The following is a 26,947-nucleotide window of genomic DNA, read 5'->3' as shown; positions in this document are numbered from 1 at the left end:
CGCGTCTCGAAGGGACTCGAGAGTGTCCCAGAGATGCGTACGAAACACATCACTCGATCCAATGTAGCTCTGATCAGTCGCATCAGTTTGTCCGGAAAACCGTATTCGTGCATTATCTGCCATAGCTTGTCTCGATCGACCGTATCGTATGCTACTTTGAAATCAATAAAGATGTTATGCGTGGGCATGTTGTACTCCCGACATTTCTGCAAGATCTGTCGGATAGTAAAAATTTGGTCCGTAGTTGCGCGAGCCCCCCTTGAAACCCGCCTGATGAAAACCTTGCGCTATCGGTGACAGCCGGCGTAACAGAATCTGGGAGAGTACCTTATAGGCGGCGTTTACCAGCGTAATACCACGATAGTTGCAGCAGTCTAGCCGATCACCCTTTTTGTAGATGGGACAAACCACTCCTTCCATCCATTCCTCCGGTAGCTTTTCCTCTTCCCAAATCCTCGAAATAACCCAGTGTAGAGCCTTTGCTAGCGTTTCTCCGCCATGTTTATAAAGCTCTGCCAGTAGGCGGTCCTTCCCAGCGGCTTTAGCAGCCTGATTTCTCGTTTGACTTCTTGGAGATCAGGTGCTCGGACATTACTACCTTCCATGGGCGTTCAGGGTTAATTTCCTTTCTGCCTCCTTCTGCGACTTCGCCATTGAGGTGTTCATCGAAGAAGTGCTTCCATCTGTCGACCACCTCGCGCTCGTTTGTGATTAGATTCCCTCCCTCGTCCCTACACATGTCAGGTTTCGGTGTGTAGCCCTTCCGAGTTTGGTTCACCTTCTCATAAAACTTGCGCGTGTCATTAGCTCGGAATAGTTGCTCCAATTCTTCACGATCTCTGTCCTCCTTATGGCGCTTTTTTCTCCTCAGGATCGTAGTCAACTGGTTCCTAGCTCGTCGGTACTTGGCCAGGTTCTCTCTAGTGGCAATACTTAGATAATTTTTCCAAGCATTTTTTTTTCTCCTCCACCGCTTGTTGGCATTCCCCATCAAACCAATCATTTTGTGTACTCCTAGGCTTAATAGCTAGTGCCGCGGTAGCGGCCTCTCCGATGGCCGAGCGTATTCTGCCCCAACCGTCTTCGAGGTTTGAAGCACCTAACTCCTCGGAACAAGGCAGTGCCTCATTCAGTACTCGCGCGTAGTTGTCGGCAGCTTGTAGGTTATCTAGCTACCTGATGTTCAGCCTAGGAGGACGGCTTTGACGTGTCCGGTATACGGTGGACAGCTTTGAGCGCACATGTACTGTTACTAGGTAATGGTCAGAATCAATATCCGCACCCCGACGGGAGCGTACGTTCGTGATGTTAGAGAAAAACCGGCCCTCTATGAGAACGTGGTCAATTTGGTTCATTGTAAGTTGGTCAGGTGATCTCCAAGTGGCTTTGTGGACATCCTTGCGCGGGAAAAAGGTGCTTCGGATCACCAGATATAAAATAAATTCATGCCTCCAAAATCCCCCACATGTCGAATTTGGTTCGATTTGCTTGATTAGTTCTCGAGTTATGAGGCAATTTGTATTTCATTTGTATGGGATCCCCCCTTCTTAAAGAAAGCAGGGATCCTAATTCACCATAGAAAAAATTAATGCCTCCAAAAACTCCCCCATGCCAAATTTTGTTTCATTTGCTTGATTAGTTCTCGAGATATGAGAAAATTTGTATGTCGTTTATATGGGGGCCCCTCTCCCCTACCCCCTATTAAAGGGGTGAGGGATAATTAGTTGCCATAGAAAAAATTCTTGCCTCCTAAAATACCCACATGCCAAATTTGGTTCCATTTGCTTGATTAGTTTTTAAGTTATGCAGAAATTTCTGTTTGTATGGGAAATTTGTATGGGAGCCCCCCCCCCTCTTATGGGGGGAGGGGTCTCTAACTGTCATAAGAACCTTCCCCGACTCCAAAAACCCCTACATGTAAATTTTCACGCCGACCGGTTCAGCAATTTCCGAGTCTATAAGGAGCATACGGACAGACAGACAGAAATTCATTTTTATAGGTATAGAATTGTATCATTTTTCTATCATTTTGGTGTTATTATTTTTCTCTCATCGTTCTTGTCTTTATTGTATCGATTCATGACACGGCTCTTTTAGTACCATTTTTATGTCATGTATAATGTAAAATCTTTTACATCATTATTGATAGCAAGACGTGATTTATAATGAAGGACTTATTTTTTGAAACATTTAGCTTTTTAGTCAAACTTCGCACTTTTGGTTTTGTTTTTCTATCAGTTTTTGTATCATTTTCGTATGATTGATGTATATTTTGTGTATCTCGTTTTGTGTAGTTTTAATATACTGTTATAAATCTTTTTTCTATTACACTCAAGTCGCTTTTTACGCGAAGGATACGTCCCGCGTAAATCAAAACCGCGTTAAAAAAACCGCGTAAATTCCAACAATCGCGTAAAAAACCGCGTAAATTCTGAAATTCGCGTAATAAAAACCGCGTAAATTCCGAAATTCGCATAAAAAAACCGCGTAAATTCCGAAATTCGCGTAAAAAACCGCGTTAAAAGCGACTTCAGTGTATATTTGTATTATTTTTTTAATCATTTTTCTATCTGGTTTTTGTATACTATTTGTATTCTTTTGTATCATTTATTAATATTGTTTATGCCATTTCCATACTTCTTTTGTGTAATTTGTCTTTCATTCTTGTATGTATGTAATCATTTTTGTGTCACATTTGTGTCATTTTTCGGTTGTTGTTTTGTAGTATATTATGGAGTTACCATTTTCTCACATTATTTGTGTCTTTCCCTACTAGCACGGTTGTTACAAAGTTGTTGTGGTAACCGAAATATGACTAATTTCAGTCGTAATCCGGTTGCATCAACTAAATGGACCTAAAGCGTGCTACTTGGGTTATTGTATCGTTTAATATTTTAGTCAAACAATAGACTAACCTTATTTCGTGACTTTTAAGGCTTTTTGGTGTTTTTTTTATTTGATTTATCTATCAGGTTTGTATCCTGGTTGTATTATTGTATCAAAAAATTGTATTATTTTTGCATCGTTTTTGGACCATTTTTATCGCATCATATTGTAACATTTTTTTACTTTTTATTTTATTATTTTTGTAAAGTTTGACGCAATTTTTGGATTCATTTATGTATTATTTCGGTGTTATTTTCGTATTATTTTGGTGTCATTTTTGTATTTATTTTTGCAATTTCTGTGCTATAATAGTTTTTTTGTCTTTTTATTTATATATTTTTGTTCTTGGGGAAGAGTAAACGTTTGATGTGAAAAACTCAAATTAAGATTAACTGGAAACTCTTGATATCGGCTAAAAATCTTACAACTTCCAACCCAAGCTCTAGTTGAGCGTGTTCATTAATTTCAAAATTCGCCACTGGCCGTCTTATATTCCATAGTTGTTGCGCTCGTCTAATTCTTTCATTCTTCACATATTTATCCAGCTAGAGTATATTTTTCCTGACTGTATTGCTTCTGTCGCACAGTTCTTTTTTTCCTGTGTGGACTCATCACTGCGACCAGTATAGTTAATCTATTGTGATATCACCCTGGTGTTTGCTGTATGACCTGCACTGCATTTGTTTTTGCTATAATCGCTATTGAATGAGCGATATGCTTATTAAATTTTATGCGTGCTTGTGTGTTTTGGGGTTTACCCTTCCTTCAAAGCTTGATCTACTTTATCCACTTATTCCTCACTGCCAGTACTATCCCATATTATAGCCGTCCCTGGCGAGGACTCATTTGTTCCTCTGACCAGTACACTTAACTATAGGAGGGACTTTTGTATTTTCAGGAGGCTTCAGTGGGTAAATTTAGAGTTCAGCATGAAGGAAAGGTAAATGAGGGGGACCTGAGAATAAACCCATGCTAAAGTCACTTGACATCGAATGGCTTGATTCTACTAAGATTCGAACCCACGACCACTCGCTTGTCAAAGCAGACTCGGTAACCTTGCGGCTGCGCACTGTCGCACAGTTAGTTTTGTGGTACGATGCTCGTGTAACGAGCCAGCCGTCGTATGTTCGAATCTTAGCTGGGCGGATCCGACGTCGGGTCGTCGGCAACACTCGCGGTCTGCGGCCGTTCCACCCTGAATCATCTAATGTTACTATTGGTAGCTGTTGGGGTCTTGTTATTGATTAATGTTTTATGAAGAAGTCTTAAATTTCTCGAGATCGCTTACCACAGGAATGAGGGGTCTCAAACCATCATAAAAAAAATTTTAAAAAAATCCCCCACATGCCAAATTTGGTTCCATTTACTTGATTAGTTATGCAGAAATTTGTGTTTCACTTGTATGAGAGCCGTCCCTCTTAGAGGGGAAGGGGTCTCTAACCATCATAGGAACCTTCTCCAGCCCCAAAAACCCCTGCATGGAAATTTTTACGCCGATCGGTTCTGTAGTTTCAGTATAAGTAACATACAGACAGAAATTCATTTTTATAAATGGGTATAGATTTTGGTGCCATTTTTGTACCATTTTCCTGTCATTTGGTGTATCATTTTTCTGTCGTTTTTGTCTTATTTTGGAGTCATTTTTGTACTTTTAGTGTAATTTTTGTATCATTTTGGTGTCATTTTGTTTTCATATTTGTATTATTTTGGTATCATTTTTGTATCTTTTTAGTGTCTTTTTTGTATAGTTTTTATACCATTTTTGAATTATTTTCTGTCATTTTTGTTTCATTTTCGTTCAATTTGGTATCATTTTGTATAATTTTGGGGTCATTTTTTAATGATTTGCTTGTAATTTTTAAATTATTTTGCTGCTTCTTTTGTATAATTTTTGAATTATTTTTCTGTCAATTTTGTATCATTTTAGTGTTATTTTTGTATCTCTTTGGTATTGTTTTTGTGCACTTTTTATACATTTTTGAATTATTTTCCTGTTATTTTGATATCATTTTAAACCATTTAAATCATTTTGGGGCCACTCAGTAGAACACAGTAGTAGTATTTAATTTATTCGCAAAATTGATTGCCTTAAAAACGTACAGTGGCTTCTATATAATCAAATTTGATAAGTTTCACACATATCAAACTGAATGAAGTCTGAAGATGAACGATTGCTTTGCGGCGATTGCATGCGCAATACCAATACATTTAATATTTTCCCCTTGAAAATGATTACCGTTAACAATATACTGAATATAACAACAAAATATCCTATATCATTGGACATCTTTTATGTCAGATAATTTAACAAAAAAAGAATTTGTTTGTTTGTCAAAACATCTAATGAGTTAAAAAGTATACGTTAAGAGGTTAAAGCAGTTGTATTTAATATATTATTTTCATCAATGTGCCCTTCAGTTGAATGTCATATCACCACGGAAAGCAAACCAAACGAACGAACCTTCAAACTGCCTATCGATGTCCTAGTGTGGTGTACTACACGAGGATTCTCCACTACTCCGGTCCCAACCAACCGTGTTTTAGCACAGTCCAAAGGTAAACAGGGGAATCGCAAATGAGTCTTGTATTCAATAAGCGATCGTTTATTTGGGAACATATGTATTTACACTACGCTTAGATACGGATCTTAGCTACTCGGTCTTTACAGAGTTAGTGGCCGCGTGGTGGAATTGAGCTCATCTAGGACCACGGAGGTGTGCAGCCCCGGTAGGAGTCAGTAATTTTATTCACAAATTATTAACTGTGTCGTGTGGAATCTACAAGTGAAATCTACGAGCGGTGAGTGACGACGGTTCAGCTCACTCTAGCTCTCTTCTTTGATGAAGTCTACCCACTCCGCCAGGGTATTTGGTTTTATCGCTGGTGGTTACACAATGTGGGACGGGGAGGTATTTAGAAAAGTAAGTAAAAATTTAAGGATTGCACATACTTCTCAAATTGAGAAAAAAGGGCTGGCTATGTTCAAGCTCGCGACTGTAACAGTGATAGGTGAGCCACTTGAGCTCAACAGTTTCATTGCGCAACAGAAAGCCCTGGGTCGGGTCGTACTGTGCGTTCCGACAGGTTTCGTTGTACTAGAAGTAGAGTGAGGAAGAGACAGTTTAAATAGATAGGCTTGAAAGCGGAAGTGTAGTGAAATGTGAAGTTGAATTAAGAATATCGAATTAAGTTTTATTTAGTGTACGTTTAAAAGGTAGCGTTAATTACCTCCTGTTCGTCCTTAACGAGTTCCACCTGAACATCCTTGGACGAAGGTTTGCAGGGAATCACGACATCCTCGTACTGCCTGGCACTGACGACCACATGTACCGGTACCAATGGGTTGTCCGGATCCTTGACGAAAATGTACGTGCTGGTAGCTTTAAATTGTGCTTCCAATTCGTCTAAATCTGGTTCCTGCTCCGTATTTTCTGCTGACAGAAACACACAGTAATATCGGCCAACAGCATTAGCTGAAGCCCCATTAACCACAATTTTGCTGCCGAAAGGTTTGCTGCTGTCATTTGTTTCGAAATCGGTCATCGTTAACAGCTCTGGATTTTCGATGTACTGTCGATGCAGAAATATGCAGGTTAGGTGCAAGGAAGGGGAAAATTTATTGCAAAACCTTGTCTTACCTCTTCTTCCGTTCGTTTGGCATGCCACCGGATTGCTTCGGCAGCTTTGCAGGTCATTTCGAATTTGGAATTGACATCCAGTTCTACCTCCGGCTTGTAGGATAAAATCTCGGGCGCACCGTTCTGTACTATCAGGTCATGGTACATATCGTTGGCTTCCAGATCGCTTGCTGAAACGATAAACGAATAATTAATCGTTAGTTTGGGCTGCGGTCATAAGTGAAATTTTATGTTGCAGACAAACAGGCTTGATTTATCGGTGCAATAACTATCATAGGTATACGATTTCATCGATTTGTGTGCAGAAATTGAAATTGCGTTTCTGTATGTGAAACACAGAGCACACAGCAATAAATGATTATGGATCTGTCTGTCTGCTGAAATTGATGTCGCAATGGATAAATGAAACGATATGATTAGTTCATAAATGGAAAATAAATATTATCTACAGGTAATCCGGCAAACTTGTAAGTCATCACTCACCGCAAACAAGACCATAAAGGCTAGGATAAATGAAACCAAACTAGTTTCATAGACAGCTCGCGTCGTCATTTATGCTGCATTTGTGTTACCACTACGATACATATTGTAGTCTGTAATATGACTATTAAGCCACAAATTAGTATTCCTATCCGCGTGCATACCATGGCGTGGCGTTTGGTAGCGGACGAACCTGATGTTAGGAATACTTTTACGAGCACCTAGTTCGTAGAAGGAAGCTACACAGTCTAAGATTTATCCTATCGCGCGTACATCTTTTCCGCACTAAAGTGGCGCTTTATAATGGCCTTTAAACATAGCCACAGACACACCTCATCGTTCGTCGTGATGCACCAGCTAGCCCCGTAGTGTGAATATATAATTCTTTGCGTGGCAAATAACGCAGCTGTAAAGTATTGGGAAAGTAATTTCACACTAACAATGTTTTACTTGGCAGTTTGCCAAGCTGCAAGCTGTTCCTGCTGACTGGAAGAATAGTAGTTAAATATAAATCTGCAGCCTTGGGAGCAGAGCAAGTGCTTGGGTAAGCAACTTTTTCCGGTGCCTTCTTACGGGAATAATTAAATTTTATATAGTAAAGCACTAACTCGTTGTGTCACTAAATATGTATCGGACAGTTAGCGAGAGTTTTTAAATTTTTTTTTTGTAATTTAGTGGAAGTGAACACTCTGAATTGGGTCTGAAAAAATCAATTATTTTGGGTAACGTTACCGGCCTTTTTGGATTACTACTTTGTAAAACGATTATTTTTACGATATATTGACCGAAATAGTTAAATTCAGTAGGCATGAAAGTTCATCACCTTGACGAAGCGATCTGTGTGATTCGAATGAACTCGACAATCCACCCAATTAGCTCCCAGCTAGCTTTGAGGTACGATATTCGTCTAACAAGCCAGTTGTATGTTCGAATCGATAAAGAAGGGTCAAGTCGTAAAGACGTTTATGGCTTTGCTTTTCGACAATCTACTCGGAATCCGAACACAGCACTGTGTACCATCCATCGCAGATTGAACCAGTTCTATCAGCTTCCTGCGGAAGCGGTTCTTATTCGTGTTTTTCCATAGCTCTTTTCGGTCGATGGTATCAAATGCAGCTTTGAAGCCAACGAACAAATGGTGCGTGGGAATTTTGTATTCGCGGCTTTTTTGGAGGAGCTGCCGCGGTGTAAATATTTGATCCAATGGTGACCGTCCTTCAACGAAACCGGATAAATACTCACAAATCTGTTCGCAATCGGTGATAGTCGACGGAAAATGACTTAGGACAGCACTTTGAAGGCGGCATTGAGAACGGTGATCGCACGATAGTTCCAACTATCGACACCTTTATCGACACTTTTGCAGTAGTTCTGGAACAATGCATTTCGTCTGTCCGCTTGTCGTAGTTTTGGAGTCGCACCGAATTGACTATGCTTTATAAAGTTACCTTTATTTATGATGGTACTCTCCATTTTGATTTAAAATTTAGCGTTTTCTGAGTGCCTTGTCACCTCTGTAATCTATAGGCTCTGTATCATCGCTGCCGTTCTTCGTTCTACCCAAAGCGTCGTTTTAAATAGACGATCTTGTTTATAGGAACGGGAACTATCATTAAAAATCCTTACTGATAATCTCTAGTTTTCAGTACGTTACTAAAAACTATCAGTAAATATCAATAATTTTATCCATCACGGCATTGAAGCAATATAGTAAGAAATTGTAATATTATATAATTGAGTTATTCATTGTAAGTTTACATTGTTATTTACCAGATGAGCTTGATGGAGACCGCCCCTTTGCGCGTTCCAACTACGAAGCGTAGTCTACGTACCAGATTTTTACCAGAACTTACAGAAATGTCGAGATTAAAACGTACCTAGGCATCAATTTTTTTTTATTTCAATTACATACGATACAATCGATCAAGACCAGTTTTTTGGATAAACTGACATCGAAGACCAAATGCATGAAAGTAAGAGGGACGACGTAACTGTATCAGTAAATATCAATAACAGCGAAACCCTAATGATATTTAGTGATATTATTGTTTACTGATAACTATCACTAGTTAATGATAGTTGTCCCATCTATAATGTTTATGGTCGTAATTTGTTTAGGAAGAGCAATTGGAAATAATCCCTGCAAAAATAAAATTTATAATAGAAAAGTTCTTTTAGTAGATCATATTTAGACATCATTTAGGCTGGTAAACGGTTTGGTAATGCGTACCATCGGTGCCTTGTGCACTGGGCATAAAATAGACCCCACAGTGATTCACAGCCTCTTACCTAGCAACTCCTACCCCTACCTCCTCGTGGTACCAGCCGGGATACGAGCAACCTCGGTGGAGATCGGGTAACCAACCCCGATGGAAACCAAGGTCGTATGCTGACAGGGGAGGAGGGCTCCTTCGAGCTACGTTGGCCCTCCGGCGATACTGTGGGGTTGGTTGCGGGCTTTGCAAGCCTGAACCACTAAAAAAAAACAAAGCAATGGTCTCCGTATGTAATAATAATAACTCTAATCGGAACAATCGGCAAAGACCCAAGCGTCGAAAACGGACTAACGATTGGGAATTAGGAATATGGAACTGTCGGTCTCTAAATTTCCTCGGAAGTACTCACGTGCTTTCTAAAGAAGTGAAGAGCCGCAAGTTCGACATCGTAGCGCTGCAGGAGGTATGCTGGAATGGAACGATGGTACGTACGTATAGAGATGGTCATACCATCTACCAGAGCTGCGGCAATACACACGAGCTGGGCACAGCTTTTATAGTGATGGGCGAGATGCAGAAGCGGGTGATCGGGTGGTGGCCGATCAACCCCCGAATGTGCAGATTAAGAATCAAGGGCCGATTCTTCAATATAAGCATAATTAACGTGCACAGCCCTCACCTCGGAAGTACCGATAATGACAAAGACGAATTCTACGCGCAGCTGGACCGTGAATACGACCGCTGCCCAAGACATGATGTCAAAATTATCATCGGGGACTGTAATGCTCAGGTTGGTCAGGAGGAGGAATTCAAACCGGTGATTGGACGGTTCAGCGCCCACCCGCAAACGAACGAAAACGGCCTAAGACTTGTCGACTTCGCCGCCTCCAAGAACATGGCCATACGTAGTAGCTTCTTCCAGCATAACCTCTACCATCGGTACACCTGGAGATCACCCAACCAGACGAAATCACAAATCGACCACGTTCTGATAGATGGTCGGCACTTTTCAGACATTATCGACGTCAGAACCTATCCGGGCGCTAGCATTGATTCGGATCACTACCTAGTGATGGTAAGGATACGTCAAAAACTATTTGTTGTGAACAACATACGATACCGGCGCCCGCCACGGTATAACCTTGCGCGACTGAAGCAACCGGAGGTCGCCGAAAACTACGCGTTATCGCTCGAAACCGCGCTGCCGGAAGAGGGTGAGCTGGATGAAGCCCCTCTTGAGGACTGTTGGAATGCCGTGAAAACAGCCATTAACAGCGTAGCGAAGAACGTCCTAGGCCGTGTGGCACCGAATCGACGTAACGAAAGGTTTGACGAGGAATGCCAGCAGATATTGACTGAGAAGAACGCAGTGCGGGTACAAATGCTGCGTAGAGCCACCCGTCAGAATGTGGAGCGATACAAACAGAAGCGGAGGCAGCAAACCCGACTCTTCAAGGAGAAGAAGCGCCACCAAGAGTAGAAGGAGTGCGAAGAACTCGAACAGCTGTACCGCTTTCATGACACACGGAAGTTCTATCAGAGACTCAACGGATCTCGCAAAGGCTTCGTGCCGCGGGCCGAAATGTGCTGAGATAAAGAAGGAGGTATCTTGACTGACGACCGTGCGGCGATCGAAAGGTGGAAGCAGCACTACGATGAACACCTGAATGGCGTGCAGGCGGAAGACCATGATAGCGGAGGAAGTGACCACATTGGTGTAGCAAGCAACGAAGATGTGCCACCCCTATCGATAAGGAAAGTTAAAGAAGCCATCCAGCGGCTTGAGAACAACAAAGCAGCGGGAAAGGATGGCATTGAAGCGGAACTTATTAAAATGGGCCCGGACAAGTTGGCCAGCTGTCTGCATCAACTGATTGTCAAGATTTGGGATACGGAACGACTTCCGGAGGAGTGGAAAGACGGGGTAATCTGCCCTATCTACAAGAAAGGCAATAAGCTGGATTGTGAGAACTACCGAGCGACACTATTCTGAACGCCGCCTACAAAGTGCTGTCCCAAGTCCTCTTTCATCGACTATCGCCAATAGCCAATAGATTTTTGGGAAGTTATCAAGCCGGCTTCATGGAGGGTCGGTCTACAACGGAACAAATCTTCACCCTGCGGCAGATCCTCCAGAAGTGCCGCGAATTCCGAGTCCCCACGCACCACCTGTTCATCGATTTCAAAGCCGCATATGATAGCGTAAACCGACAAGAGCTATGGAAAATTTTGAACGAAAACGGCTTTCCGGGTAAGCTTACTAGACTTATCATGGCTACGATGGATGGGATCCAGTGCTGTGTGAGAATCTCGGGTGGATTGTCGCAGGGAACTTCGACAAGGAGATGGTCTTTCCTGCCTGCTATTCAACATTGCGCTTGAAGGTGTTATAAGGCGAGCGGCGATCGAAATGCGGGGCACGATTTTCAATAAATCCATTCAATTTATCTGCTTTGCTGACGACGTGGATGCTGTCGGCAGAACATTTGAGGCGGTGGAAGATCAGTACACCAGACTGAAACGCGAAGCAGAGAAAATTGGATTGAAGATAAATACGTCTAAAACGAAGTATATGCTGGCGGGCGGGACCGAGCGCGACAGAGCTCGCTTGGGCAGTACCGTGGTAATCGACGGGGATGAGTTCGAGGTAGTCGACGAGTTCGTATACCTTGGCTCACTGGGAACAGAGGACAACAATACCAGCCGTGAGATTAAAAGACGTATTATCAGCGGAAGTCGGGCCTACTACGGACTCCACAAACACTTGCGATCGAACAATTTGAGCCCCCGTACAAAGTGCACACTGTACAAAACGCTAATTAGACCGGAGCTAAGAATCATCTTTGGTGGAGTGCAAGAGAACGGTGTATGGAGGCGAAGAATGAACCACGAGCTCGCGCGTCTCTACGGCGAACCAAGTATTCAGAAAGTGGTTAAAGCTGGACGGATACGTTGGGCAGGACATGTTGCTAGAATGCCGGACAACTATCCTGCAAAAATGGTTTTCGCATCAAATCCGGTAGGAGCAAGACGAAGAGGGGCACAGCGAGCCGAAATAAACAATCATCACGTTCTTGTTGGTACGTAGCTTTTATATAAAAATCATACACTCAATACAAGTTCTTCTAATTTCGTTGGTGTGAAACGCGAACTGAACGAAGTTTTGCTTGGGACTTTGTTACCTGCGGGCAGTCCTCAGATGAGTAGTGAAAGCTTAAAAGCCGTAGAAAAAGAAATTGCAACAGATAAAACATCCACGATTACCAATAACTGAAGTTCTCAGGAACAAATTGCTAGAAGTTAAGAACACCAGCAACTCGCACCCCCTCATGTACCGATCTATTGAAGTTGGTGTGGACGAACGCTAGACAATGACTGGAAAATCTATCATATTAACGCTAACCTCTCTTGGAAACGACGGCTGAGGAAGTATCTGTTGAACTGAACGAAGAGGAAGTTTACACCAAGACAATTCGGGTGGTAATCAATATAAGGGAATTCTCCAACTATGATTGATTACCATCCGAACAATTTTGGTGTAAACTTCCACTTTGTTCGGTTCAATAATTGCTAAAGGCAAAAGAACCGATGGATTATACAAGTTAGATGTTTTTCAAGCTATTAAGAAAAAGCATTTCTTGGAAATTTAAACTCTCAGACTTCTCCTTATGGAACAAACGATTTGCTCATCTTGATAAAGATAGTTTGGTTAGTTTATAAATGGAAACATGGTTGAAGGATTGGGTATAAACCCAAGGAGGAATTATTTACAGAGATTTGTAAATCCTGTGTAATTGATAAACGAACCAGAGAAAAATTCAACAAAAACAGAAAGTACGACGATTCTCAAGTCAAATGCCTGAAACAACGTATGATGGAGTTAAATACTGTCAGTTTCATTGATGATTAAATCACAAAAATCGTCAAGTTTGTCTGCCGCTGCAGTGAGAATGATGTCTGTGGTAGTAAGACACTTCGGTTGCTTCGCAAATATAATAAAAATATCAAAAAAAATCATGCTTGTTTGGTGTAAAAATATTGAAAATGAAATTATTGATTGAAAATGAATTAAAAATAAACCTAACCATTTTTTCATGACGCTCGAAATTTAAATTTTTTTGGAATGACACTCTGAGTTTCAGTAAGACGTTATTCTACCTCGAAAATTCACATTGTGTTTAGCTATGATAATTTCTAATTGAAGACAGAAATTGTTCAAATTTTTCATCAAAGCGATGCTCAACAAATTAATCATCTCACTAGTTATTTATTTTCTCAAAGTTTTACTGTCGGCGTACCACAACCTTGGGGACGTCCATCAACAAGAAATTTTTATCCCAGCAATAATCAGTTACTGCGTGAGTACGATTTCGTTCCAAACTATCGGTGTTCCATAAATTTAAAAGCAAATATGATGTAGACGGAGCAGAATAACGCTCATCAAACACTGCATTCGCTGTATATAGTTTTCATTACCCGCGGATGGGATGTGGTGCCTGTGATTAACGATCGAGCTTAACGCGTCTGATGGCCTTCTTTCTTCGCGGGAGGAATACTGTTCCTGGCTGAACAATGAACTCGTTTGTTGTTCATCTTTCAACGGATTGGCTGTTACTAATATGTATTTTCCAGAGTACCTATCCATGGTTCATGTTTTTCCTTTTCCCGCACACTGAAACTAAAACATTTCGGAAGATTCTTTGAAACAATAAGCAGCTCAGAAACTTCGTTAGTATTTTCAACTCTTTATAAGAGCGGACTGCGCTGGTATTAATTGGTGGCTTTTTCAACCACAAATTGTGTTAAAAAATGATCAAAAAATTGAGTTCTGAATTTTCACCAACAACAAGATGGCTTCACCAGAAACCGCTAAAAGTTTTTGAATTTAAATAAGGTGTCAAATTAATTTCGCAGGTCTTGAATATTCCTGTCATTGAGATTAGAATTCTGAAAAATATATGTAAAGTTGCTTAATAATCTTTACGTTCATAGTTTTATTGGATTATAACATTTTAAACTACCGCTCTGTTCCAATAGATTAAATATTCAAGTATCGTAGCAATGGGCAGATCAACAAATCAGCGCTAATGGGTAGTAATTCTATGCTTCTCGAAACATTGTTCTGCTTCCAGCCATCATCGGAGAATGCAGACTCAGGTCCGGTACAATAACAACAAATCAAGTGATTATGTCCCTTTCTTTTGAATCTTTTCCTGGTGATGGAGGTGCAGGGCAGCAAAGCAAAGCAAAACAATTGCACAAGTCTATGCTCTCGCTAGAAGGCATGTCTCCAGCCAGCCAGCATGTATATACATAAATATGCGCGCCGCCGCCGGAACGAACGGAAGTGTAGGAAGTTTGACAATGGCCGATAATAGCAAACGATAAAGCATGTTTCCTTTGCCCCGTCGGGTCGGGTCGTGTCGGGTTTGCGGAAGAAATCATGCTGCGTTTAAGCATTGATATCCAGTACTCCATTTGCTGGATCATCTCTTTTGTTGTTCCTTCGTTTCGTTCTTGAACAAAAGATCATTGAAAAGCCTTCCTTTGATTTTTCAGGTAAAGTTTGCCGGATTGATAACTGTGGTATTTTAGCTAATTGACATAAAACTAACCTTGTGCTGCTGTTTGTGCATTCCATGGGACTATTTGTACGATTATCATTAAAAATATCACAGATAACTGCGGCATACTGTGCCTCACTAAATTTCTTCTCAGCATTTTTCCGCACTTTTTATTCTCTCACTTGCGGTGAATAAAAACACTTAAGTAGTAGTAACTTGATACTCGGAAAAGTAACTTGATTTCTCTGGAAATTGATCACGAAACGGACATGCTGTTACACTTGTAGGAAAACTTTACTTCCACTCAACACTTTATAAATTGCTTCAAGCCACTCGTTTCCTGTACCATCATTTTCTGTTTTCTTCTTACGTGTCGGTTGCAGCGTAGTTTTCGTGATGCTTACTCAAAACTTAACTTATGGACACTTTTTGCTGCTGCGAAGGCTACGCTCTGAACAGCTTGCGCTCAAGTTGATGAGTTTTGCCGATTTGCATATGCTGGCCGCAGCAGTGGCACTGGAAGCATAATTTTTTGCACAAATGTAGATTGCAGCAGGAGCCGGCTGTGTCTACCCATCGGCAGGCCGAAAACTGGCCTGCGTTGACACTCCGTTGATTGACGTGACGACGGCCCGCCAAACCTGCCACTGGTGAATAATCTGTAAATGGAATGGGAAATATAGGAAATTAATTTTTTATCGCTGACACGCTGATAGAAGACATAATAATAATGGTAATGGTGCAAATGGACGAGGGCACTAAGTGGGTAAGACAAAAAAGGAACGAAATTGAACATTATTTTTATGATCCCAATCGAGCTCCCTGCGTCGAGCTTCTCAGTACTTGCATGTGGGTGCGAGCGCCTGAATGCGATTGTTGATATGTATTATTGCTACTTTTTACGACCAGTGGATGATTGATTTCTATTACCGACTCGGTATTTGTTCAACCATGGATTAGACGAAGTATTGACGGAATGAAATTACCGACTGACAGGACGCTGTTGTTTTACTAGATTTCAACAAGTCTACTGTTATATATCAAATGCTTTTTTTTTCAGTTGAATTGAATCGTTTGTTCTGACTGCTTTAGTATCTAAAACTAAAAATGTCGTTTGAAAAAAAAAACGCCATAGTTGGCTTTCCCAAATTGTACCCCTCCAGACGACAACGTACTCCAGAAGCTTATCAGAATATGCTTTAGTCAACATTTATCACATCTGTTGTAGCTCGTTTTGTAAAAGAAATGCAAACAGCGCGTGTCCTGCTGAGTTTTCAGTACCTTCCCTCTCTCTCTCTGTCTCTTTCTCCCTATTTGCCGACGTTATCATGCGATTAAATGTTTTTGAGTGTCGACCAGTAGAGCAGTGTGGCAAACGCATGGAAGTCAATTGTTCACACAATGTACGCTACCACATACTATGTAGTAGATCTATGCTTGCTCTTGATAAGAATGGATTTTCGAAACCGATAAGGAAAGGTACCCACTGTAGCGAAACAATGTCATTTCCATTTTGCGATCACGACCGGTAGCTCCTGCGTAAAATATCTTGCGCTTGATGGAGTCATCTATAATATTAAACACGACATAGGGCAGAGGTATAACTAACAGCTGGTTGGGATGACACACTTTGCCCGTTTGCAAATGGGATTTTTTCCTGCTGCCTGCTGCCTGCGCTTGTATAGTTCTAATGTCTCCGTCGACGGATCGTTTTGCATATTTATGATGATGTGACATGCACATATTGGCGGAATCATTTCAGTCGGTTTGCGCACTGAGCAGAGAAATTGTCCTCAGGGACGAAAGGTAATTCCCGGTTCGCTGAGGTCTATGTCTATGTTTTGTGTGTGTGTGTGTCTGTCGTATTAAATGCTGAGTGCCCAGATGGAAGCTAATAAAATGCAAATATCTGATTGTGGTCACGCCTTGGTCTGGCTGCATTTTATGGTATTCATCCGAGACTTGGAAGCTCCGATGGTTTAGCGCCACCGAGTGTAATGAAAATATGGATTATATCGTTTACTGTGCGCTATATCTTATAATTTATGAATTAAAAAAGTATAGTGGGCACCGTAAAAACCCGACTTTATAAACCAGTCCCAAAGCGTTGAGTGTAGCATACTATTTCGCTTAGTTTCTCAATTTTTTTTATTTGAATTTACTTTTCTCAATGACGTTCGGATCGATTTTGATGAGCTTAGCACCAAATGAAGATGTAGGGTAAAGTGGTGCAGAATGCACCGCTTAAGCAAACCATCATTTTGCAGAGCAACGGCATGTTTGTTCCACGTTTTACCTTTGTTATACTATAACAAAGGTTTAGGAATTGGTCGAAAAACACGAAATTGATCCGAGGCCCGGAGGGCCGAGCCACATATACCAATTGACAGGGTTCGACGAACTGAGCAATGTCTGTGTGTGTGTGTGTGTGTATGTGTGTATGTATGTGCGGGGCGCAACTTTTCTATCGCCTATTTCTCGAAGATGGCTGAACCGATTTGTTCGCTATTACTTTTGTTTGAAAGATATTATTGCCTAGTATATCACTATTGAATTGTTTCGAGGTCCGACATTTCGTTTAAAAGTTATAAGTAAAAAAGTAAAAATTACGTGACACGATTTTCTCCGGACCCAAATGACCGATTTCAACGATCTTGGTATCGAATGAAAGCTCTTGTTAACACTAAATTTTTCGGATAAATTTTATTGAAAACAAACAATCAGTTTAAAAGTTATGCTTAAAAAACCTGTTTTGACAAGGTAATAATTATCGCCTGTTTCTTAGAAATGACTAAACCGATTTAGACGCTATTAGTCTCATTTGACAGCTAACATAACCTAATAGATCACTATTGATTTGTTTTTTGATTGGATGTTTAATTTGAAAGTTATGATCAATTGAATACAACACATTAAAATTTACAATAATTTATAACGATTTCATCTAAGATGATTTATCTAGTATGAATTATTTTGGCATCAAATTAGAGATTTTAATGCTACAAATATATCTGCAAAATTTCAGAAGAATCGGTTTTGCCGATCAAAAGATATTAACCCTCCAACACTCGCGCCGACTTTTGTAATTCGGTTACTCGCGCGCACAATGGCCCAAAGCCAAAAAGACATGCGCATTAGAATTTTGACTGGGAAAACTTGGTTTTAAGTTTATGGAACCTTCGGAAGAATTTCTTAAAATTGAAAGTTCTATCGTCTGGTGCAATTTAAATTTTGATTAATCCCCCTAAAAGTGAACTAAAAAAATTATTTTTCTTCAGTTTCAATATAACACATTGATGTGTTCTGCAAAGTTTTAGAACATATTATTACAAGAAATTTTGTTGAATACAGTAACCTTCTATCTATTAAGCGAAGAGAGAAAAATCTTATTCATTGTATATGAATTTGTAAGATCAGTTTTTTTCTATTTTAGCTCTTTTTGTAATTGTTGTATTCCTTTTTCATGTATTACAAAATTGTATAAATAGTAAAAATACCCAACTTTGATGAATATAGTATATACCTCTATGTTTGTTTGTTTAGGTACTGTAGAACTTTGATTAAAAAAAATGCCTTAATTTTGACCCCGAATGACTCGACTACCAACAGATACATTTTAAACATTTTATATTTGCTGATTGTGTTGCTGCATACAGACACCATTTTTTCATATGAAGAAACGAGAGAAACTTCCAGGGCCAATCGCCGTACAACTCACATGCTGATTGCTTCGTTTCTGTGATGTCAGTTTATGCTGATCTATTTTCTCAACAATTTAAAGTATTAATGCATTGAATAATTATGACATTTTGCTCATAACAAGGTAATTGAAGAATATACGTGTTAAACAGAGATTTGTAACTTTATAACAATATGGCATTCAAAAACCTACACGTGTTGTACAAAATGCGTGTTGTACAGCGTGAGTAATCGAAGGTTAATAAAAATTGATGAAATTTATTCAAGAAAACTTTATTGATGTCAATCAAAAATAATGGCGTTACAGAAATTTATGCGTAATTCAAAAACCTATAAACTAGACTTTTACTACGCAATGTATATGTTAAAGAATAATATTTCCTCTTATAACTTGCTTTTACTTGCACTTACTCAAATTAGTAACAACCAGCTTACCCTTACTCAGTAATTTCATGAAAAAGGATCTATCAAAATTTATAGGTGCTGCTATTTTGTTTAAATTTTGTAAAATTATTCAATTTCCAAAAATTTTATGAAAACCAACGCACCACGCAACGTTAACCAATAGATGCATTATGTTCCGAAGACGTGTCGATTTCAATCTCAAATAGCAAGTAAGACCGTATAACAAAGGTTCCTTTCACCACTAGGTGGATTAAATCGGGTTTTTCAACTTCTAGAAGACTTTGGGATCTTTTTTACACTTACTCCTGGTGAAATTTCCTAACAAAAACCAGTATTTTTTGTTATTTTTGACGATTTTTGGCAAGAGTCAAAATCATTATGTGAGGCAGAACGCCAAAGCCCATGGACAAAACGCCCCAAGTTTGCCCAGCTAGGCGTTAACCGCAACCAAAAAAATTACATTTAATCACGTGTTGTATAAACTCCTAAAACTAGGCTGCCGAAATGGCGGAAGCGTTCGTTATAGCGTTTGATACATACGCTTGTTTGCTGGGATACAGTGGGTTCATATCTCAACATATTTGGCCATAAAATTTAATCATCTACTTTTCTCCAACTGATGTGTGATGAAATATTGTAAGTTAAACAATGTACAATTAGGTTAATTCTGAGTCCTATACAATACATAATATTGCTACATTTTTAATAAATAATCCGAAACAAAAGATGTACTGCAAACTGTTCGATCCCGCTGTGATGCATTCTACCCCTGTTTTGTATTTTGAAGTTTTTTGCAATATATGTGAACATGCCTAGTTAATGCCGTTTTTGTGATGAATCATCGAGTATGACAGTATATCAATTAGATAGACTGTATTTATTATGAAATTTGCATACCGACTAGCGGTAAAAGCTTAAGAGAAAACCGTGATTTCTTACATGTGGAATGAGATCGCGAATAATCGCTGGATTTTATTGGATGTGGCTATGTTTGATGCTTTTACATTCTACACAATTATGAATTAGCTTGTTTAACACCAAAATAAAATGCGCATTCATAATTTTGCCAAATAGTTTCCGCGTTTTTAAACAATTAATAGCATGGGCCATTCGACCCCCAGCTTGTAGTTGTGTAATACCGCGCAGGATGAATTGTTCTAAGAGAAAACAGCATTTGGCATCATTCGGGAGTGGAATAGAAAACGACTGCGAACAAATGAAGCTGCTTTCTCTGCCTGTTTATGATTAAGATGAGCAAACATAATCCTGCTGCTGAATCGTACCGCATCTTTTACAACAACCAGTAATCAAAAGAAAAATCAGAGGAGTTGTGTACAAGACACGACCGCATATATAGGTGACGCAGGACTACGTAAGTCTCTTTGTAGTGATAGTAGCATGTATTCATGCGTGTAATCATTCGATTCTTCATGTATACATGCTATATGCAACATATATACATGCTACATGCGTTGTATGTAACATTTATCAAAGTAGTAATATTGCACACGTTCGATTCTGAAAATATTGTGCATTTGAAAACCATTTAACAAAATTAAGAACACTAACTATTGCTTTCCTGCTACCTTACTGAAATTAAAGATTGTTTTTATTACCCATGGTTTCCCACGATGAAAGGATTTTACCAATTCAATCCTATTTTATCAACAGCACATCTTTTCACTACACTTCTAATGAAACGGCTTCGGCAAGCATGCGTATTCAAACAGAGTCGTATTATAACCGAACACTACAGCTGTAGCATATTTTTCCAACACAGATATCAAATTCGCCGAGGTTTAATCGTCTCGCAGTACAGAATTTGCGATCTGTTGGGACAACGAACTTGTGTCATTTTTTCTGGTACACTTCCCTAACACAGACATCAAATTGGACTAGGTTTAATCAAGTTCGTAAGAAATCTGTTGGCACGAGGGGGCTTTGTCACTTTTTCTGGCGTACTTCCCAAGCAAGGACATCAAAATGGTCTAGGTTGAACCGCGGTGTTAAGAAATCTTGTTGAAATGAGGAAGCTTTGTCACTTGTTTTGGCGTACTTCCCAGGCACCGATATCAAATTGGTATAGGTTTAAATCATCGCAAAGAATCTTCCAACCAATCACGAAGCGAGAATTCTGGTAAAACATAGGTTCATTATTTTCAATTTTTCAATAGTTCAACATCAAGAATCCATACTTTTCTTCATTTGGGTCAATTCTTAGAAGATTTACCGATCGATTGGTGTAAGAATATTGAAAATCGATCGGAAAACCGCTGAGCTATTAGCGTTCAAAACCTTTCATTTTTCGTGACGCTCGCATTTTTCGATTTTTTGGAATGACACCCTATCTCAAAACTTGCCGTAAGACGTAGTCCTACGTCAAAAATATCCAGAGAATACGACAGATATGCTCAAATATCCCATTTGTGTTTGTCGAAATACTTGTTTGACTTTTGGCAAGTAAGGCCGAGCATTGTCATGTAGCGGAATAATTTGTTCATGCTTCTTAGCATATTCTGGTTATTTTTCTTGATATCACTACGATATCGTTTGATTCAATTGCAGCCTGTACCAATCACCAGGTTCAATTCACTACATCCCTTTGCTCCTTTGGTGATTCAGTTTGACAAGGTTTGACTCGGATCTTCATCGAGTAATGCTTCCAACTCTCTGTCTTTGTGAGCACAGTAATTTCGAATTTCACGAAGAACTACATATTGTTTGATCAGCATGAATTTGTGGGGATTAGTTGTTCCGTGACAACGGACCCGTTGGATTTTGCGTCAAAAGCAAAAGTTGACGCAATTTCTACAGACTTAATGCGGTATTCGACCGAATTGGTAATCATATACTCCTTACTAGCATTTTACGCTTCGTAGTGGGTTGTAATATGGCTGAAATCATTCTTATGAGACCATTGGGACGAACCACCTACCGGTTGAAAGCCTCAATAAAATAGTAAATAAATAAATAAATAAATTCTTATAAGACATAGTTTTGCTAGTAGAGCTAGGATCAGATTTATTATCTGCATTTACAAACATGCCGCAGATGTGCCACTGGGTTACATTCTAGGTCCAGTTCTTTTTATTATGTTCTTATATGTCCGTACGAGTTACCAGCTCTGTCCCTGAGCCGTTCCTAGCGGGTTTGAGGCAAACATCATCTTTGCAAAATAAGATGGCCAGAAGCGCAGCGAACAATATGGTTAGACCAAGTGGAGCGAGATCTGGCGGAGAGTATTCGGTGTCCAAGGAATTGGAGAACGGTAGCCAACAACCGAGTTTTTTTGTTTTTTTATTTGTTAAAAAAGTATCATCGGACATGATGGTTGTCTTAATAATGTGAGTAATGTGAACAAAAAGTTTGGCTGGGTCCAGTGTCTGCATTCCAAGAATTTGGTAGCGCTCTGCGTATGCTGGTAGCTGAAATCGATTATGTCCTGGCAGAAACTAGAGCATAACGCACGAATTTTCGCTGCACGGCTTCAACTCTAATTATCCGAATATCGTTGAACGGGTACCAAACGACCAAGTTGGTCTCAAGAACAGATCCCTCCAAGGAGTCGTAAAGTGATCGAATGCACATGGGATCATGAAATTCTTCAGCTATCTTGAACATAAACCCAAGCTGTCGATTGGCTTTAGCGATTGTTTCACTATAGTGAGGCCTAATAAAGTAAACGAAGTATCCAACGTTACACCCAAATCAAGAACCTGGTTTACTCTAGTTACTCTAGTTTACTCTAGTTTGGAATTTCTATGAAATGAAATCGCACAACACTTCTGGATACTAACGGTTAACAGATTACTGGAACGCCACTGCATGAAAATGTCTAGTAAGCTATGGAGTTTGCTGTACTCCTGACAATCCTAAACAGCTTGATTTCGTCCGCAAACAGCATGTGGCAATCATTCAGAAACAAGAGTGTAATGTTGTTTATAAATAGCATGAAGAGCAACGGTCCTAGATTGCTGCCCTGTGGAATGGCGGAGCAATATTCAAATTGTTGATTACCTTTCCTCCCATAAAGCATTAGATTCAACAGGTAGGATCGAAACTATTGCGAAATCAACTGAAGGTTTCTCCAATGGTGTGGTAAATTTCAGAATATTTTCCAGTTTCCATGCAACTTTAGCGATTTTGCGATGAACGAGTTTTAGGGCTTATTTTTAGTGAAGCTAACGGATATGCTAACGTACTCAAAATTTTGCGAAAACGCTAATTTGCGAGTTAGCGAAATTATGTCCAACACTGTCCAATATTGTTAAAGTAGGCGATAGCATCGTCGAGAGAAGTATTGGATTCCAAAAATCGCCAGTCAGCTTGAAAGATGGCATTGCTCAAAGACTCAAAATCGATGTCCTTCGAGATCGGGCGAGCACTGAGTGCCCGCGGAACTGGAGACCAGTTGGACCGAAACAGATGGAGAAATTATACTGCGCCTTATCGTAAGACGTTAGGCCAATTAAAAAAGCAAGGAGTCCACAAAGTCTGGTGCCGCATTACTTTGTCCAAAAGTAGCGATTTTGCCATACTTCGGATAAATTCCGGGAGAATTGGCCCTGTCGAACGTCTAGGTAAATGTTGTTGTTGATGTTGGTGTCATCAAGATTCTCAAACTAAAATTGTAGTAATGTTATCCAATTACCACCATCTTACCACAATTATTGCTTTTAAAGAATATCCCAAATTTAGCCTTCCAGAGTTTCAAGAGTTTAGCTAAAAGATAAAGTTTAATTGCATTATTCTAAATACGCTAGAATTTCTGCTAATAGAACACGTATGATACTCAATCTAACCGCGTGTCAAAATAAATCACCACCAACAGGATAATTTTATTACCTTCGTTGGTTTTATTAAAACACCACCAACTGACTACTCGTTTCAACCAACAAGCCAGCCAACCAACCAACCATCTACCACGGCTTATAAATCCATTGATTCACTTTCGCCGGGCTCGACGGTCGTCATCATCGCGATAAATTGTCTCAATCGTGCCCAGTCCAGTCCAGCCCAGCCAGAGTGTAATCGTTTAATCTCTCCACCAATTTGCTTATAGTGTTAGTGTTCTGCCTGCACTGATAATATTTTCATCAGAAACATGTTTGCTCAATTCAAATTTTCTGGAATGCACGAACGATCTTCAACAGATTATTATTTGTATGCTCAGCATGCTGCACACATTTTTCAGTGTGTATTCACATAAAATAGCTGCCTTTGAAATGCCGCTTGTGTCAAGTGCAAACGCTGTGCCATTGGATCAACCATAACGTCCATTAACCTTTGGTGCGTTACACTTGGCTAAACGACTTAATGGAATAAAAATCACTTGTCGGGTGGCGACAGTGATCCTGAAAGTTGAACAAGTAGCAACGAAACTTGACGTACAAAAAGGTGACAATAAATCACACTACCGTGTATTTAGTAACTTCCTCTACCGAACTGGACCCGCTGGAGAAAGTCATCCATTGTCCCAGGAGAGGCGGCTAATTAGATTTCCAGAGTGACAAATTTCCTCGAAATTCTTCACGTAGTGTACAATTAGTTGATTTATGACCGCCGCCTATTAGAAAAAAATACACGCACTCCATGTGGGAGGAAATACTTAGCAAATGGCAAAACGGAGGACAGCTCACAGCTAGTAGAATGCTCCAATGCAGCACCGCATTCATTGGCTGGCTAGCGTGTGTTTCCTATATTCGCACGGCGGGAGTCTAATATTGCACACAGTAGTACCACGGGGGATAAAATATGAGCGGTTGCACTATGGTTGTGGTGGGATTTCCATGGCACTCGTAGAATGTTGCGCGGCTACATATCCAATTGCTGGAATTGAAACAGTAGGGCTGGTAAATGCTAATCTAAGCAATATTTAAATTCAGTTCATGTCTTGCTCGAAAGTGTTTGACGGAATACAATGGCCCTATACAGGGTGAATGATCAGTTTATTTCCGAAATTTTATTTCTGTCGTCGAAGACTAAATTTAATACCACAGTTCGCGAAGCGCATAAATTCTCTTAAATTTACTACTTTCTTGACTAAATAAAGTCCAAAAATTATCAACATTCAAACCACCCTGTTCACAGTATGGAGCATGGAAAACTCATTTTTAGTGGCTTTTACTTTCCACCTACTGACCCGTTTAATGACGGCAATATAAGCAACCGTTTGGCCATTACCGTAAAACCATACAGGCCTCGGAGATTAAAAATCAATAGTCGTACATACGCAAGCTGCCATTGCTACCTACTATAGTCTGGCCAAGAGTAAACGGCCCCGACCACGACAAATGACAAGGTCACCAGACACGATTCCGTGAGCTACTTTGACCGCCGTTGCGTGTGTGCCGGATTAACTTGTTGAGAGCCGACCAGCAAAACCAGGCAACCGGGCCGGAGGGGTAGTTCACTCTTTTTCCTGACACGGCGAAAACCGTTCGACGTTTCTAAAGTGATGTTTATCTGCGCTAGCGTGAGTCTTGGGAAAGTGTGGAAAACGTTAGAAATATCCCCTTGAGCACAATTTGCTACTTTTCATACTCCGCACCATGCGCCATCCATAGGAGCATCGCTAAATGATTGGTTTGTTTTGGTTGAAGTAGAAAAAGCCGCTAAATTTACTTCGTCCGTGGGAACTGCATGATGAAGTTTGCTCCAATTATCTGCCATAAATACGAATTTGTGTTTTCTCAGTTGTCTAACCCATTTGGTCAGGTTATGTTTATGCGAAAATAGAAAATTTGCAATGTTTCCGATTGAAAGAGTTTTAGTAGGAAACGTTGCAAATTTGATTCACACAAAACGCAACCGGAAATACAATATTATCAAAACGGTATGATTGATTAGACTTGTTCCTCACAGCTCACCATCACGTTGCATGCCATCTGCAAAGGTTATTATTCCGGAAGAAAACTCCAAAACAAATGCGAGTAAAAACAATCCCATAAAATATTTCTTCTATAATTATACACATTTCGCTTATCGCTAGCCCGGCGTCACGCTTTGCTGGGAGCAATGTTTGTCTGTAAGTGTGCGTTATTTATTTCCGTTCTATTTTGGACTGATTTGCTCTCATCCTCATCTGGTTGGATTACGGTAATCCCATCCCTTATAATAGTGCGATTTTTTGTGACGTTTTATCAGTGTCAGGCATATGGTCGGATACGTAAAACGTAAACGTGACTTCCGCTGTTGTACACAATAGTGCTCCGAATGAGATAGAAAAAGAAGTAGCTAGTAGGGTGTCAGCTTGATCTTGAAAATTATACATTCAAATTCCGCAATATATTGCACACTGAAGAAATGATGACGACGATGACGATGATGATGGGTCCAGTTGTCCGTTAGATTTCATCATCTGCAAACCAGATTCCAGAGCTTGTGGATTATTCGTAATTTACGTATTCAAACCACGCTTTAAGCGAACCGGGAAGTGCGCGTGGTCTCGAACGCCTTTGGCCAATTGCTCGAAACTAGTTCTTGTTGTGCTGGAACGGGACTTTTTATGACTACATCACACTGCTTGTTGTCCTAATTGTATATTAAACCCATCAGAGTAACGTCGCACTTTTGAAAATTTGCATGTTATACAAAATAAAATGTACGTTCAATGAAGCACTGTCATTCTCTCTTGGGAGTGACCAGGGCAAGGAAAAATGCACGTTCCTTTTTTACCACCCAGCAATGATGTTATTTGATTTTGTCGCGACACTTATTTCTAATTGAGACAAATCGTAGAGGCGAGTAGAATGCATCAGTTTTTTTTGCTTTGCAGACAGTTGAAATATAACGGGTGGCAACTAAAATTTTGGATTTTTTTCTCAAGCTGTCAAAAAAGACAAAGATACCCATGTATCTGATCTGAGAAGATCTGGTTTACCGAAATTAAAGATATATTATCCATTGTTAGAAAAAAATTAGTGTACATTTGAAAACGGTCCTTAATCGGCTGTTCGGCGAAGCTTTCGTTTGACGTCGAAACAGCAGCGTTGTACGGCCGTCATGTCAACTTTGCGAATGCATTTCTTGATTCTACCAATCAACTGTTTGCAATTCG

General features: G+C 40.0%; 1 protein-coding gene across 9 annotated transcripts in view; it reads right to left on the bottom strand.

Annotated features, from left to right (window-relative positions):
- The window catches only part of LOC128741541 (vascular endothelial growth factor receptor 1), an 86,867-nt gene that overhangs the window by 26,069 nt on the left and 33,851 nt on the right, over positions 1 to 26,947 (bottom strand). For 8 of the 9 annotated variants that reach the window (XM_053837430.1, XM_053837428.1, XM_053837427.1 and 5 more), the window contains 3 exons: positions 14,836 to 15,443; positions 6,525 to 6,694; positions 6,115 to 6,456 (listed from right to left, as the gene is read on the bottom strand). In XM_053837430.1, the coding sequence (XP_053693405.1) occupies positions 6,115 to 6,456; positions 6,525 to 6,694; positions 14,836 to 14,941 (618 nt within the window). In that variant the 5' untranslated portion in view covers positions 14,942 to 15,443. Of the gene's footprint in view, positions 1 to 6,114; positions 6,457 to 6,524; positions 6,695 to 7,007; positions 7,104 to 14,835; positions 15,444 to 26,947 lie in introns of those variants that run through there. The other variant, XM_053837436.1, reaches the window with a different exon arrangement.

This window comes from Sabethes cyaneus, chromosome 3, assembly GCF_943734655.1.
Source record: "Sabethes cyaneus chromosome 3, idSabCyanKW18_F2, whole genome shotgun sequence".
NCBI classification, from domain to species: domain Eukaryota; kingdom Metazoa; phylum Arthropoda; class Insecta; order Diptera; family Culicidae; genus Sabethes; species Sabethes cyaneus.
This window is presented reverse-complemented; position numbering and strand designations above follow the sequence as displayed.